Below are 15,344 nucleotides of genomic sequence, written 5' to 3' on the forward strand. Positions count from 1 at the left end.
ATTCTGGTCTCGCCTCGAGGGACTAGAACCGTCCCGCGGATGCTGTATTCCCTCGTCAGACGAGCAAATTCACCATCGATCTTGCGAAATTCGTATCCATATCTCCTAGATACGGAACCGCGGGTCTCGTTCATTCTCGAATCTGACATCTTGTCTGTTTCGGGTCGCTGCTCTAGTTCGACTTTGAGAGGAGGGAGTTGAAGAGAATGTAAACACGGTTTTGTCTGAGTACTAGGTAGAGATGAAGCCGGATTGTTTTCCTGGGAAAATAAAAAGACATTTTACGAACCTTTTATGTGGACATTTTGTTGACGCGTGACTATACCCTCGGAGAAACGGTTTAACCAAAGTTCATATGAACTTACTTAGATCTGTCTTGAAGACAAGGGCAAACAGCTTGATATCATCTCATGAAGCATCAAAAAGATTGATGTCTAAGATCCAGGTTATAAAGATAAATGACCTGGAGGCGCCGTCTGAAACCGGCCTACCAATATCATCTCTTATGCGTCCAATGACCAAGTTTTCTGGTACAATGAGTATATCCTCCTCCCTACCATTCCCAAGCCCTCTAGAATAAGCTCTTGAACTTTATCCCTGCTGAGCATCTTTGTTTGGCGATAAGATACAGAACATGATCACCGGACTTAGCCATACTATGTCAACAACAGATCCTGAGTAACAGAAAAAATGGCCTCCTAAGAGCATAAGGAGGCTTAGTAATTTTACCCCTTATGCTTCAATACATCAACTCCAAGTTTTGGTAGATGTTGATACATCGCGACGTGAATTATTATTTTTGTTGTCGCTTTAATATGCCTGTTCAATATTATCCATTATCCACGCTGCGCTGCCCACCTATCACTTCAAACCTTGACACTTCAGTGATTCAATGTTGGCTAAAAAAAAAACAAATTAGGCAGTCACATCCCGTTCGTCTTCATCGTTTGCTCTCTCCCGAGATGTTTGTTTCTCGTTCCTTCCTCTTCAATACCAAACTCCACCTTCACAACCATTCTTGAACTTAAAATTATATCTCTACGTCTGCACCAGCGACCCTACGAAATGAATGACACCAGAGGTATCCCAAGGCTCAGAAGGTCTGCGCGGGTTCTAGGCAAGCGACCCAGAACAGACTTCGAAGATGACGGTATTCCGGCACCTTCTTCTCCAAGTGTGCGTCAGGCTACTCGAACCATCAGAACTGGAGAATGCCTTGCATGCGCAGAAGAATTTCGCCTATCATCCATGACATTGGCGCCATGTTCACATTTGTTTTGCAAACCATGTCTTCGTCGTCTTGTCAGTCTGGCGATGGCCAACGAAGTTTCCTTTCCCGCGCGATGTTGCGATAAGACGATCCCTGTTACTTACCGGAACGGCTTCTCGAAGGAGGTAGTAGCTCTTTATCAGGCTAAGCGGATCGAATTCGAGATACCTCCCCTCGAACGTGTTTATTGCAGCAGCCAGCCGTGCGCTGCATTTATCCCACCGGCACGAATCATTTCAGGGGTTGGTCACTGTGCGCACTGTTCGACCATCACATGTGTCACATGCAAAAAGAAATCGCATAATGGACCTTGCGGTAAACTTGAAGAAGAAGATTTGCAGAGTGTGCTTGAGCTGGCTGAGCGCACGGGATGGAAGCGTTGTGGCAAGTGCGGACATCTTATTGAGAAGAGCGTTGGCTGCAATCACATGAGTAAGCTGAGACCTTTTCACCTTTCCAATAAGTATTTTACTGACTCCCTGCAGTTTGTCTCTGTGGCAATGATTTCTGCTACAACTGTGGCAAGAACAGTAGGCAATGTGTGTGTTACCGTTTGCCCCAGGACGTGGTTAACCCTGCAGCGATTATAGCCGCACAGATGGCCGAAGACACGGGCGAAGAGATGGACGATGAAATGATCGAAGAGATGATGGCTGAAGAGGTAATGGTTGATCTGGTTGCAGAGAGGATGGATGAGCGAGACTGGGACGAGGTAAGCTCAAGACTGTACTACTTTGGAAAACCGAGCTAATGATTTCGAAGCGGCCTTGCAACCACCGATGGAACAGACTCCTCGAGCCGTCGAATTGTCAAGAATGTGGCAAGACAGTACAGGGCTACAACATTTTTGTATGCCGCGCATGTGAACTCGTTGCTTGCCTCGCATGCCGTCAGGAACATTAGGGATACATGGACTGGGACGGATCTGCTTTATGTCAAAAAAAATAGCCTCCTTATTAGCGTACCTGTAAAAATAAATATCTAAAACTATAGACTGAGAAGCATGAGGTATCTCACTAATTTCATCTCTTATGCCCCCAGCGGTCAATTATTCTGATACCCTAAGGTCAGGGTATATACTGTATCCTGAAATATATTTAATTCTACTATGTAGAAACATTTCTAAACAAGTGTGATAATGAGGACGTGTACTCCTATCGCAGGCATACGCTCCCAGCGATTGGTCTTTGCGATACCCTGGAGGCATGTCTTGGATTGAGTCAGGGATGTTGCAGGTTGCGCAAAGATGACCGCATATGCTTAATCTCAAAAGGGTATCTGGATGTCCATCTTTCAACCCCAAGACGATCACAACTTGGCAAATGAAACCTAATATTTGTTCATGTTTCTAGCCGTCATGATCTGACCCTAGCATGAACGAAGTGTCATTGTCAATTAACCTGCCGAACGAACCAATCTGATATCCGGCTAACACATAGCCCAAAGCTGAAAACAAGGGTCTTTCTTATTTCGATCTGCGACGTGGGGAATGGGAAATGGGTCAGAGTCTAGGCTCTCGGTTGGCGTTTGTCAGTACCTGAGGGTGACAAAAGTGTTGGTTCTGGAGCGGTAGATGATGAAATAAACAGGTCACTCCGTCACGTGTTTGAGGATGTATACATGGGCCGTTTTTCTGACATTTTGATAACAGATCCCTGCTTTTCTGTCACCTCTTAGTTTGTTTCCAGGGATGATCTAACCCTTGTCTGGGCTGTGCTGATGATAAAGACTTTATTGGTTCTCAAGCATCAGATGAAATGCAATACGACCAGAGCATCATTCTCTTTAAATCCAGCCACGTCCGCCTCGCCTCGGTTATTCTCTCTCGTGTCTTGCCAAGACCCGGTACTCAGAATTAGTGCACGTAGGAGGCCTTAAAGAGTAATCGAAAAGAGGGCCCCAATGATGGCATTCCCAAGATGTTCCCTGATGGCAAGTGGTTGTTCGGGAGCCCCTAAATTGATTGACTGTGCCGCAGGGATCGCTACAAGAGCCCTGTCTCTCTCTGTCAGACGCCCACTTTTGAACTCGCCAGAAGAAACATCCCACTTCCAACGTCACATCAACCACGACTTCATCTCGATCATCTCCGCCTCGTCTTGTTCCTGGCGCAGATCTTGAACTATTATCTATACGAGCTCTGTCGCATTGGCAACGACAACTGTTCCATCTGTCAAACCTCCCAATGTCTGTCAACTCGGCCCTTTCAAGTTTGACTGCGAGGTAACGATGCGTCGTCGCAATCATCTTCAATTGTTGTCCGCAGCCACAATCAAGTTCCACTTCATCTGAGCGTCTTCAACCGTATCCATTGCGTCTATCGCGCATCTTGCGCATCCACTACTGCCATGTCCTCCAATTGGCACTCTCTAATCGCTAGAGCGATCGATATACCATTGGTATGTCCTCAACTTTAACCTTATCTCAACCTCAAGTGGCAACCTTGCTTACCAGTGCGTAGGAAGGCGACGACTCCCGAGTTGGTTCTACTCGAGATGGGTCCAGCGGTGGCACTCTGAGTACCAACAACGCTTCCAAATCTTCATCGCTTCAATCGCTTGGTGGTACCTTTATACCCGTCGCCATCTATTGCGTCGTCTGCATCATATTTTTCTCCGTTTTCCGCGTAAAATGCAGTCGAGTCTATGCGCCTCGGGCTATACCCAGCCTACGATCGCCTCAGTAAGGACAGCCTGCCAATAGCTCCCGCCCATTACTTACTGTTTATAGCAAACACATTCCACCGCTGCCTACTGGTTGGTTCGACTGGGTGAAGCCATTCTTCAAGACCCCAGATACCTTTGTCCTCAACCATGGCTCGCTCGATGGCTTCTTCTTTTTGCGATATCTCAAGGTCTTGCGAAACACTTTCCTCGTCGGCATGCTGATCTCTTGGCCTATCCTCTTTCCAGTCCACATCACTGGCGGTAACAAACTCAGTCAGCTAGATATCTTGACGATTGGCAAGATTAGTAACAGTAAGCGCATGTTTGCCCATGTCGCCGTCGCATACATGTTCTTTGGTGAGTGCCCATATATGGCTTTTGTGGCTCAGTTCTAACAAGAGCAGGCTTTGTGCTATTTACTATCACTCGAGAGTGTTTCTACTACATTGGCATCCGCCAAGCATATCTTTCTTCACCTCACTACTCTAAACGGTTGTCATCTAGGACGGTTCTCATCACTTCGATACCCGATCGCTATCTTGACGAAGCCCGACTACGAAAGCTTTACGGCGATTCTGTAAAACGAGTCTGGATTCCGCGAACTGCAAAGGCCCTCATCAAACTTGTGGAAGAGAGAGAGGATACGGCAATGCGACTGGAAAAGGCGGAGATTGCACTCATCAAGAAGGCGCACGTAGCCCGGAAGAAGCAGTTCAACAAGAAATCGACGTCGACATCTCCCTCGGTTGAGCCAGATACTACAGAATCAGGTTCAGCCTATAGGAGTGACCCAAGCAGCGAACAGACTCAATCCGACTCCCCGCGCGTTGATGTCTCGCAGAACGAGAACACCCAGAACACCCAGAACGAAACACAAGAGCAAAGCTTTAAAATCGAATATCCGCAAGTAACCCAAACCGCAACCCGCGATACCCACGACGTGCTTGAACGGTCGGCCGAGGATCCTGAATATGTCCACCCGTATGGACTCAACCCAGAGCTCCCAGATGTTCGAGGCTCCGTCGCCGCTCAATGGATCCCTGCGAAAGCCAGACCTCATCATCGTCCAATGCAAAACTTCTTTCGACGCGTTGACACAATCCGCTGGTGCCGCATGCGACTAAAATATTTGAACCATGAGATCTACAAGCTGCGACGTCAAGTTCGTCGCGGCGACGGTGATACCCTGCCTGCCGCCTTTATCGAGTTCGATACACAAGAGGCTGCTCAGGCCGCGCACCAAATTGTGGCTCACCATCGTCCCCTTCAACTGGCTCCGCGACTCTTGGGCGTTAGGCCGGATGAGGTGGTTTGGAAGGCCCTCCGAATGCGCTGGTGGGAACGTATCATCCGGCGCTTTCTTATCATGGGTCTAGTCGCCGTCGCTATTATTTTTTGGTCTATTCCGTCCGCCATGATCGGTATCGTATCCAATATCGACTTTTTAAGCGGAATCTTTTTCCTACGCTGGATCAAGCTATTGCCCAAGCCTATTCTTGGCTTTCTCCAGGGTTTTATCCCTGCTATTGCTCTGTCGTTCTGGATGTCCCTCGTCCCTGCGATGCTAAGATGTACGTATAATGCCCTTTGCCGTGTATTGTGCTAACAGTCCCTGCAGTCTGCGGTGTCCAAGCTGGAATCCCTTCTTTAGTTCTGGTTGAGCTTTTCACACAAAACATCTACTTTGCTTTCCAGGTCGTGCAGGTTTTCTTGATTACGACATTGACATCGGCGGCTTCAGCCGCTGTCCTAGATATCATCAATAAGCCAATGTCGGCGCCCGACCTCTTGGCCAAAAATCTCCCCAAAGCCTCCAACTTTTATCTTTCGTACATTCTCGTTCAGTGTTTGGCCATTGGCGCTACGGGTCTCTTACATTTATTTGAGTTATTCCGGCACTACATACTTGGAAGGGGTCTACAAAATCCCCGAACACGCTTCAAGATTTGGTACAACCTTCGTCCTCCTCGCTGGGGTGGAATCTTTCCAATCTATACGAACATGGCATGCATTGGTATGTCGGTACCCAATATCTATTTAACATAGCTAACAGTAGCAGCATTCTGTTACACATGTATCGCTCCTCTCATTCTCCTTTTCGCATGCGCCGGAATGGCCTTCACGCGTCTTATATACCGCTATAACATCCTTTACGTGTTCGACTCGGAAATGGACAGCATGGGCTTGTTCTACCCCAACGCTCTTCTCCAACTCATCGTCGGACTTTACTTGGCTGAGATTTGCATGATTGGTCTTTTCGCTCTCAAGCTTGCGTTCCCGCCCATGGTACTAATGCTCATCTTCCTTATTTTTACAGCGATTGTACACATGTCCCTCCGAGACTCGATATCTCCACTACTCCAAAATCTACCCCAGACTTTGACATTGGAGGAGGAGTTGCAACAGCAGGAAAAAGCAGAGGCAGAACAGAAGCTACAAGAGGCTGCAGAATCAGGAGAAGCAGACGGAGGAACTGCAGCCAGTTATTTCGATACAGATCTCAACTTTGGTGAAGAAGAGGCTGAAGAACCTCCTAGCGATGACGAAGACGACCAACATGACGGGCCCCAGGGCTCAAGAGGTGTTGACGGTGGGGGCGGCGTCAAGTTGATGGTGACAGAATGGATGAAGACAACCGCCAAGGCACAAGTCAAGAAGGAGATTCAACAGTCAGGGCTCAAGCGATTTTTGGATCGATGGATTCTCGCCGGTGACCCTTCAAATCCAGATCAAAAACCGACATTTCTACAACGGTTCCTCCATCCAGAAGTATACGAAGACTTTATCGCCCTGCGAAAACTTATTCCATTCGAGGAACCCCCTGATGTCGATTACGCCGGCGACGACAAGATGTCTAATTACTGGCCTCCCGAACTGTGGCTGCCCAAACCTGTCTTGTGGATTCCACGGGACGAAGCGCGGGTCAGCAGACAAGAAGTCGCGCATACGAGAAAGATCACGCCTATTACGGATGTAGGAGTGACGTTGAATGAGAAGGGATTAATTATCGTGGATGTTGAAGCTGCGCCTTTTCCAAGGATGAGATTGGTGCATTGAATGAGTCTTGTAATGATAGATCTAGTCATGATACCCTCTTTTGCGTATAAGCGTTGGATTTGGAAGATCAGACGAAAGTGCGCTTTCAGGCTATACACTGTCGGTTTGTTGAATTCGCGAGATCGCATGATGGCATGTTTGATGTCTTGCATATTCCACGCAGCTTGGGAGCATGAGATATGAACTTAGGAGCCACCTTGAGCTCCTTAGACTATGGTTTTTAGACTACTTATCTTTATATCTTAAGACATGGGAGAGTTTGTCTACGGCGTTGGACTAATGCGAACATGATGCCGTTATCTATCGTTATATCCTCCATTTCTCTGTATATTGTGATTGATCCTCAGCCATAGTCCAACCGCAATTCGCTGGTCCAATTCCCCCCAGTCGACGTCGTCATCATCATCATCGCGTAGGAGTTCCGGTCATTCAGCTCTGCCACTCATGGCACCAACAACACCCAAGTGCCAGGCAAGATCCAGCATGGCTTTGCATTTGTCGGCATCATTAGACGACATCTCAATGTGGGCAAGGTGACCAGAGATCAAAGGTACGTGATTGTCAGTCCGTACTGCTGCACAGTTGCCATGTCCGGGTTCCGTGCGAGCGGGTCTGCCGTTGTCTTCAAACTTCCTGATGCTTTCGACTGTGGGATGATATGCGCGGTTTCCCCTTCAGCAGTTTGCATGAAGATGCTTCTCGTCGTCGATGTTGTTGATAGTGCGGCTGATAGTGCCTTCTGCACTCGTCGGTAAAAACGCCGCGTCTGGATCCGTGGCACTTGCTCAGCGGGTTCCTTGAGATATCGTGCTGGCCGTACATCCTTGCTTTTGTCAGGTAGTTTGGTCTCATTTCCGTTCCTTTTTCTCTTAATTGCATTGTCGGAAGGTCGTGGAGAGTCAGGTATTTGTGGTGTCTGCTGAGGCGGCACGACGACTGGAGTTGGGACTTTGGATGGGGGGATATGTTTTAGGACTCGGCAGTAAGGATGACTTGATACAAAAGGGTGAACTTACAGCGCTTGACTAATCCAGTCAGAGGACTAAGTTGTAGGGCTAATACATCAGGGAAAAGCCTTCGTATGTATGGTCCTCAAGGTGCGTTAAAAGCATCGTCAAGAAGGCAAACAGACGAACTGAAGTCGGCGTAAATGGTCCCTCGGACTCGATCAATTTTTGTTGTATCATGATTGCAAATCACGACGCCGTCCAACTTCATCCGCAGATACGAGTGTCTGAGGGTTTGCATATTCAGGTCTTGCTTTCAGCAACGCCTGAAAGGCGGTCACTACCTCTGGCTGATCTTTCGCGATGTCGCTCTGCAGGAGGGTTTGTAGATCGCCGTATATCTCTAGTGTGTCGTGTTATGCGGTCATAATTGTGACAAGTAACTCTCTCATCGCTGGGTATTGTCGCGCGACATTTCCATGAAGAAATTCCTTGAGGAGGTCCTGCATCTCCGGCGTGTTGGGCCGCGGCACGCTCATTGTGAAAGCTGGTCAAGCGTGTAGTGAAGAAAGATGTAGCCTAGTGAAAGGTTGAAGGCGAAAGAGAAGAGAAGAAGAAAGGAGGAGACTTGCACTGGATGTTCATGTTACGCACAGGATTTTAGAATTTGGGAAGGTACTGCATTTGCTACTGTTCTCACCTTTGTTTCCCGATGGTTTTGTCGGATAAGAAAAAAGAAAGTATCCGCCATCGTTATACTATTGACGAAGCAACTTTTTTTTTAATATAAAGTTTTACTTAAATCTTATTTATCTCCCTCCAAAATATAACATTGTTACCTTTCAGAAATAAATCAAGACGTTCTAAAAACACGGTCTTTCTGGGAGTATTTCGCAAGAGAAAATAATCGGAGCTGGGTGTCTATACTGTATTCAGTACATGTCTCATATATGAATTCGGTGAGATGGCCGAGTTGGTTATGGCGCCAGGTTAAGGTTAACCTTAACACCAATTTCCTGGTGGAGCAATCCTCCTGGGTTCGAGTCCCAGTCTCATCAAAATGTTACATTTTTGACTTTTCATTCTCAAGAATTCAGAGCTTGGATAATGCCATTCTTTTGACAAGGGCCTTTTCTTTTGTCTACGTTAAACCGATGGGGCACTGGGAGAGATGATGCAAGTAAGCTTAAGGGTGCAAAAATAAAAAGCCTAAGAATCATAAACTTAGTACCTAGGTAATAATTTGGTCTCCATGTACCTTGGGACAACTTCATTTGCAATTGTTTACTATTGTAATCTACGTTCTACTTCTGTCCTCGTCTCTTAACCATAATATGCACACCACTTGGCGGATTATTCGCCTCGGCAATCCAATAATTAGAAGGCCTCTTGCCTTCATACTCGTCCGGAAACTTGATGTCGTAGTTCTTAACAATATAAGCCAGAATCATCTTCATCTCAAAGTCAATTAGGAAGCGTCCAGGACACGCGTGCTTTCCATGTCCAAAGGTCAAGAACTCTGGAGACGTGGTGACAAATGTAACAGGAGGCGCCTTGTCGCCGCGACTAGCAGCCTCTTCACGTACGCGGGAGAAGCGGAAGGGATCGTACTTGAGGCCGTCTTCGTAGAGTTCTTCGTCGGTGTGTGCGGGGAAGCTGATGAAGGAAAGCAAAGTTCCTTTCGGAAGATGGTGGCCATCTTGTGTCTTGAAGTCATCGGTCATTACCTTTCGGAAGACGGCGCGTCCACCAAAAGAGCCGAGGCGGATTGACTCTCTAGACACACTGTCGGCGCGGGTCATGGATTGAATGGCGCTCTTTGTCCAGTTGCCCGTGTCATCGGAGCCAAGAAGACGGTCCATCTCATCTCGCAGAACAGAAATAGTGTTGAACTCGGCATCAGAGCCAATAACGTTGAGCAGCAGATTGATGACCTGGAGTTGGGTGTTGTGGATAGCACCAAAGTTTTGGGCCACAACACGTCGCGCCATGCTATCCCAGTCCTCTACCTCGTCTTGTCTTTCGCGGAGGGCATATTTGATCATCATTTGTAGTAAATCCTGTGGTTCCGGCTCTTCCGGGTGGTTCTTGGCCTTGTCGACGCGTTGCTTCAAGAGAGGAACAACCCACTTCTTGAGCTGCGACACTTTGCTACCGACCAGCCAGCCAAAGAGGGTACCTGTGAAGGGTTGGAAGATGCGCGGTAGACCTCCTGTTAGACCCGCATTCAATATGAAGAGTTCATTTGTGTCGAGGGCATTTTGAAGGTACTCCTTGTTGCGGCCTACATTATCAGCGATGTCCGATCAATTAGGATGACATACATACAGAGAGGCACTCCGACGGTAAAGCGACTAGCAGCTTGCGCAATGATCATCTTGACTGTTGGTGTAAGGTCAATCTTCTTCCAGTTCTCCGTGTCTGTACCGAATTGCTCATCAAACACTTCGCGCAGCTCATCTTTCATGCTGTTGGCGACAACCTCGATTGCGCGGTTCATCTCGTACTTGACAATCAGTCCCTGCCAGGCATCGACGACATATTTATCGTGTCCGAGCGACCAAGAGACTTGGTCAATCTCAGCAAAAGCTTTTCCTTGGTCAAGAACATGGTCGGGCTGGCTCATGGTCCATTTCATCTGGTTCTGGGGAAGCAAGACTTCTATTCTGACACCAAAACCAGGAAGAACGACTGCTTTTCCTTGTTTAAGATACTTCCATGTGTTAGTATTTACCAATAAAAAGTAGAGATCTTTGTAAATACTTGATGGTATGCTTCATAAAACATGGGTTGGCAATTGGTTAAGTACTGCCATCGCGTACGTAGACTGAAGCGACGAGCACCTTCAGGCTCTCTAATTAGGGGAATACCCGGGGGATAAGGCACACTGAGGATTTTCTCGGTAATAAAAAGAGCAACAAGTAAAATAGCAGCGACAGAGGCAATGCCTAGAGGACTCGTCAGAGCGGGCAGACGAGCCAGCAGCTCAGGACCTACGTCCATACTAGAAGCAGCAGACATTGTGTGAAAGATCCAATTGACAGGAAGCCAGTCTTGCTTACGTCGAAAGCAGTGGGGAGAGAGTTATATTTAATGCATACCGTTTCATCCATCATCCGCAAGCGATTTAGCGTGAATCCTGATCGCTAAAAGGATGGACCATGTTTTGCCCCCCACAGATCCTTGCTTATATCGGACTCTTTGGATCAATTAGTGCTGATGTTGCTGGTACTTATCTTCATGATAGGTTGTAAGCACTTATTGAGACGGCGGTTGATGGATATCTACGTAGTACTCATACGTAGATATGCCGCGGAAGAGATGGCTATATGCACATGCTGGCAGGGATTCGGATGCATTGGGTGAGGAGAGTAAGCAGGAGGATGCATCGCATTGTCTACTGCATCCTTCGATCATTAAACTTCGAGGAACACCCACATCAGTTGCATTGTCTAGATACGAGTACGGAGGGGGTTCAGGCTATTTTGTTTCGTACACTTCCATGATATAAAGATCCAGAAACACCCCAATAAGTTAGGCGTCGTTAATAGAGTTTTGACAAATTGTCGGTTTTGTCGATTAAAGCTGTTGGTTGTCGATTGATTAGCGAATGGAAACACACGGTACCAAGCCGACGGTAACACAGCAGGGGCTGAATCGCGCCTCCAAAGAACAAGCGCTCACTGAACAAACCAACAGAAAACAATATTAACCAACATTCAATAGATAATACGACGTCTCTGTGTTTTGTAGGCCCAACTCTCAGAATATCCAGAACGTACAGGGTAACCTCTCTGCTGTGTCACGTATCCATCCCCACATCAAAGAAGCCAGGCTGTCCCTGAAAGTCCACCTCACTAATTTAAACACTCCGCCCACCCACCACGAACTACCTCCATTCTCCGACAAGAAAAACTTGTCTAAGGAAAAGAACTTGCCGTTCCCATGAATATGACTCGCAACTCGGAGTCTTTATTTCAATAATTCAAGAGCCACGCCCGGTTAGCTCAATCGGTAGAGCGTGAGACTCTTACGAGTACGCGATCTCAAGGTTGCGGGTTCGACCCCCGCATCGGGCTGTTCCTATAAAGTACGATTGCAAACAAGCGATGGCATTTCTTTTTAATGTTTTGGCAAATCTTGATCGTTTTTAATGTCTGGTTTTTTTGTAGTATTTTTGTTCGTGTAAAAGTCACTGTGACCCCTCTATCGGAAGTGCGGGGCCGAAGAATGCGGCATTCTGTTTCTTATCATGTTATCTTAGGCTATCAGGAAAAAAGTATAAAGGACAAAATTAGTGGGACAGTTCATGCCGCTTGAATCATGAGTTTTAGGCTGTTTAATTTTGTAACCTAAAGCTTGTCGCACCCTTTGTGGTACCTGTTCGGCTGGTCTTCCCACCTCGTCATCGTCCTCCTTCAACACCTCCTCTTTCACTCTTGAGAGCTCCATTCTGAAGCGCCAGTATCTGTAAAATACATCCGAGTATTTTCTATTGCGCGTTGCGATAGAAACCAATCATGGCGAGCGATAAACCCTTCAAAGCCGCTCTCATTATTGTCGACTTTCAAGAAGACTTTTGTCCGCCTGTAAGTTAGATCTTCATTAATGGGTTTGTCGTGGATGAAGAGAACTGCCATATGGCATCTTGTTCATATTGTATACGTCTATCCAGGGTCATAGGCTGAGTATTGGTTGGCCAGAGCGAGTATTGTATAGTTGAATGGTTCGACTCATACCTGTCGGCGTGTCGTGTGTGACTGAACAAGACCACGACTACAGCCGTCACCTTTGAACCATCCAAGCAGCCTCTGACACATAACTCATCTACCCATATTCACCCAGGCTAATCCCTCTAGAACGGCTCCCTCGCTGTCCCAGAAGGCCGCACCATCGCACCTACAATCAACACCCTGACAACCCTCCCCTTCCATCTCATCCTCGCGACAAAAGACTTTCACCCGCCCAATCACATCTCCTTCGCGAGTAACCACCCATCATCAACACCATACACATCCACAACGACAATCACGCACCCGCGTGACTCCTCCCGCAGCTACGAAACCACCCTATGGCCCATCCACTGCGTCCAAGGAACCCCCGGCGCTGATTTGGTCCCTGAGCTAGACGTCTCGCGGCTGCACGCTGTTATTGAAAAGGGCCAGGATAAGAATGTTGAGATGTACAGTGCATTTTACGATCCCTTCAAAGTGAGTGATAGTGGTCTTGCTGGGATGTTGGGCGAGCAGCAGATTACGGATGTCTTTGTCGTTGGATTGGCAGCAGATTTTTGTGTCAAGGCTACGGCTGAGGATGCGGTTAAAGAAGGTTATTCCGCATGGATAGTAAATGAGGGCACAAAGCCCGTTATGCCTGACAAGTGGGAAGAGTGTAGAAGGGGTATGGAGGAGAAGGGTATCAAGTTCACATCAGTCACGGATGCAGTGGACAAGCTCACTAGTCCTAAGCCTTAGGGTATAAAAATAAGTAGTCTAAGGACCCTAGTCTAAGGAACATAAACTGGCCCACTAATTTCGTCTCTTGTCGTTCTGCCAACTTCATTCTGTCAGAAGAGTTGTACCCTAGTCCTGATCCTCCCCCATCACCCAATCCTCTATTCGATACTGGTAATCAGTTTCCAAATCGAATTCAATTTCATCAGGATCACCTCGTTCGGCAGGGGGCGGCTCGATTTTCCCATCCGATTCATAGTCATCATTCAGGATTAAATCGCATCCCGAAATTGCAGCGGCATTAATGATAGCCCACTGTAGATCAAACGCCTCCTTGCACTTGTCAACGTCTTCAGTAGGGCGGATGATAGTAAAAATATCCCCTGTCTTGATTGGCTGTCCAGATCTGCAGTCTCGGGCACCAATCTTGGCTACTTCAAGGCATGTCTTGCAATTTCCATCAGGGCAAGAGTGTTGCTCCCCGCCATAACTGTGCTTAAGCTCATCCCGGAGGGCGTTGACTCCATCGACTGTAATTTCCTCGGGCACTAATGTTTGAAGAGGGGAGTAATTGCTATCGTCCATCTTGATGTTTCGCGGCATCCAGTGAAACTGAAGAGTTATGCGAGATCTTGATGGATTATTTTCCAGCTCAATGGAACCTTGCCACTTTAGAGCCCAGATCCCGTATCCCCAAAGTGAATGTAAGTCATGGCAAAGGGAAATGACGTTCCATGTCTTGTCGGATGCGCCCTTCGTCTCATAGAACTTTTTGAATTGTTCTTCGGGGTCACCGTTCTTTGGATCGCACAACATATACAACAGGGCGTGTCTCAGCGTCTCGGTGGCGGCCCGGTTATCATCCGTGCTATTCCAAGCAAATGGAATTATGTGAGCAACCATTGGATTTTGAAGACCTGTAATAACACAAGTGTGCTCGTCAAGTTCCAAGCAACCTTTGATCGTTTCGCGGTTTCGGCCGATCGGGTTCATTTCTTCGAACCCCCTTTTAAGGCTGGTACCGCTCTGGTTCGTAAGGCTCTCGTTGTCGTTGGCCTTACCTTTGCCCGCGGTAGCCGTTGGTACGAATTGCCCCTTCTGGAGGACTGCCAGCTGTGTTAGAACAATCACGATAAAAAAGAATCATTTTGTACTTACATTGTCTTGTTACTTTACCTTGCTCATCAAGCACAAGTTTGGCGGGCCAAGCAACCGCAGAGAGTTCCCTAAGGTCGCTTACTCTCATACGTAGTAGGTAGCTGAACTGGATCTTGTTGAGCATCCAGTCCCCAGTCTTTCGAACCTCTCGTTGCTTTTTGACGATGTCGTTTATCAGTTCCAATCTTGTCTCGAGCTCTACCAGGGGTATCGAAACTTGTGGAGTCTCGCTCTCTCGTCGGTACTCCAGGAACTTGTTCAGCTCTTGTAGCGCTGTTGGATATGTATCCAGGTAACTACGAATTTTCTCTTCGATGGCATCTCGCGATGCAATGTTGGTTTGTGTGTTTTCAGAATTCATTTTGAAGTCTTTGTTGGTTTTGATGTCTTTGTGGTTTGGAGTGTTGATGAAGAATTTGAAATGGCGTCGAAATGGTTTTTTGATGAAGGGCAGGTCTGTCTGGAGTTAAGTCTGGGAAGGAGCTTACCTTTATAAATTGTGGTAGGTTAGTAGGTAGGTACTGTAAGGTTTCCCCCGGGTATGAGAAATATTGACCATTGGAAGTATAAGAGACGAAATTAGTGGATCACTTACTTTATGCCTCTTAGACTATTTATCTTTGTAACCTAAGACTTAGGAAGCTAGGTAGTTTTTCTCCTGCCTGGCCGAAAGTGACTTCGATACCTTTCGCGACCTTGGTACTTTGAACCTCACGGTCACTGAGTTACAGTGGCACGTGACGTTTGCTGCAGGTTACACAGGCTGCTGCACAGCTTCAACTGAAATAACAAA

General features: G+C 47.2%; 6 protein-coding genes and 2 non-coding genes across 8 annotated transcripts; 5 read left to right on the forward strand and 3 right to left on the reverse strand.

The window, feature by feature from the left end:
• Positions 1 to 1,065: 1,065 nt before the first annotated feature.
• FPOAC1_012501 (uncharacterized protein) lies at positions 1,066 to 2,173 on the forward strand (the record flags this gene model as incomplete). The annotated part of the gene is made up of 5 exons (XM_044856857.1): positions 1,066 to 1,176; positions 1,564 to 1,702; positions 1,756 to 1,800; positions 1,852 to 1,982; positions 2,033 to 2,173. 5 exons carry the CDS (start codon positions 1,066 to 1,068, stop codon positions 2,171 to 2,173), a joined length of 567 nt encoding a protein of 188 aa, XP_044704170.1.
• A 1,445-nt stretch (positions 2,174 to 3,618) lies between these two features.
• Positions 3,619 to 6,993, forward strand: FPOAC1_012502 (uncharacterized protein; the record flags this gene model as incomplete). The annotated part of the gene is made up of 6 exons (XM_044856858.1): positions 3,619 to 3,669; positions 3,732 to 3,952; positions 4,001 to 4,293; positions 4,341 to 5,507; positions 5,555 to 5,950; positions 5,996 to 6,993. 6 exons carry the CDS (start codon positions 3,619 to 3,621, stop codon positions 6,991 to 6,993), a joined length of 3,126 nt encoding a protein of 1,041 aa, XP_044704171.1.
• A 544-nt stretch (positions 6,994 to 7,537) lies between these two features.
• Positions 7,538 to 8,479, reverse strand: FPOAC1_012503 (uncharacterized protein; the record flags this gene model as incomplete). The annotated part of the gene is made up of 3 exons (XM_044856859.1): positions 7,538 to 7,941; positions 8,010 to 8,035; positions 8,385 to 8,479. The coding sequence occupies 3 exons, from the start codon at positions 8,477 to 8,479 to the stop codon at positions 7,538 to 7,540; spliced, it is 525 nt and encodes a 174-aa protein (XP_044704172.1).
• A 419-nt stretch (positions 8,480 to 8,898) lies between these two features.
• FPOAC1_012504 lies at positions 8,899 to 8,998 on the forward strand. The gene has a single exon. It is a non-coding gene; the product is annotated as a tRNA-Leu (tRNA).
• Positions 8,999 to 9,244: 246 nt separating this feature from the next.
• On the reverse strand, positions 9,245 to 10,961 carry FPOAC1_012505 (uncharacterized protein; the record flags this gene model as incomplete). The annotated part of the gene is made up of 3 exons (XM_044856860.1): positions 9,245 to 10,224; positions 10,269 to 10,653; positions 10,704 to 10,961. 3 exons carry the CDS (start codon positions 10,959 to 10,961, stop codon positions 9,245 to 9,247), a joined length of 1,623 nt encoding a protein of 540 aa, XP_044704173.1.
• Positions 10,962 to 11,936: 975 nt separating this feature from the next.
• FPOAC1_012506 lies at positions 11,937 to 12,019 on the forward strand. Its single transcript has one exon. It is a non-coding gene; the product is annotated as a tRNA-Lys (tRNA).
• Positions 12,020 to 12,460: 441 nt separating this feature from the next.
• FPOAC1_012507 (uncharacterized protein) lies at positions 12,461 to 13,414 on the forward strand (the record flags this gene model as incomplete). The annotated part of the gene is made up of 2 exons (XM_044856861.1): positions 12,461 to 12,529; positions 12,800 to 13,414. The coding sequence occupies 2 exons, from the start codon at positions 12,461 to 12,463 to the stop codon at positions 13,412 to 13,414; spliced, it is 684 nt and encodes a 227-aa protein (XP_044704174.1).
• A 108-nt stretch (positions 13,415 to 13,522) lies between these two features.
• FPOAC1_012508 (uncharacterized protein) lies at positions 13,523 to 14,912 on the reverse strand (the record flags this gene model as incomplete). Its single annotated transcript, XM_044856862.1, has 2 exons — positions 13,523 to 14,499; positions 14,552 to 14,912. The coding sequence occupies 2 exons, from the start codon at positions 14,910 to 14,912 to the stop codon at positions 13,523 to 13,525; spliced, it is 1,338 nt and encodes a 445-aa protein (XP_044704175.1).
• Between the last annotated feature and the right edge of the window lie 432 nt (positions 14,913 to 15,344).

The sequence above is a fragment of the Fusarium poae genome, chromosome 4, assembly GCF_019609905.1.
Source record: "Fusarium poae strain DAOMC 252244 chromosome 4, whole genome shotgun sequence".
Lineage (NCBI taxonomy): Eukaryota > Fungi > Ascomycota > Sordariomycetes > Hypocreales > Nectriaceae > Fusarium > Fusarium poae.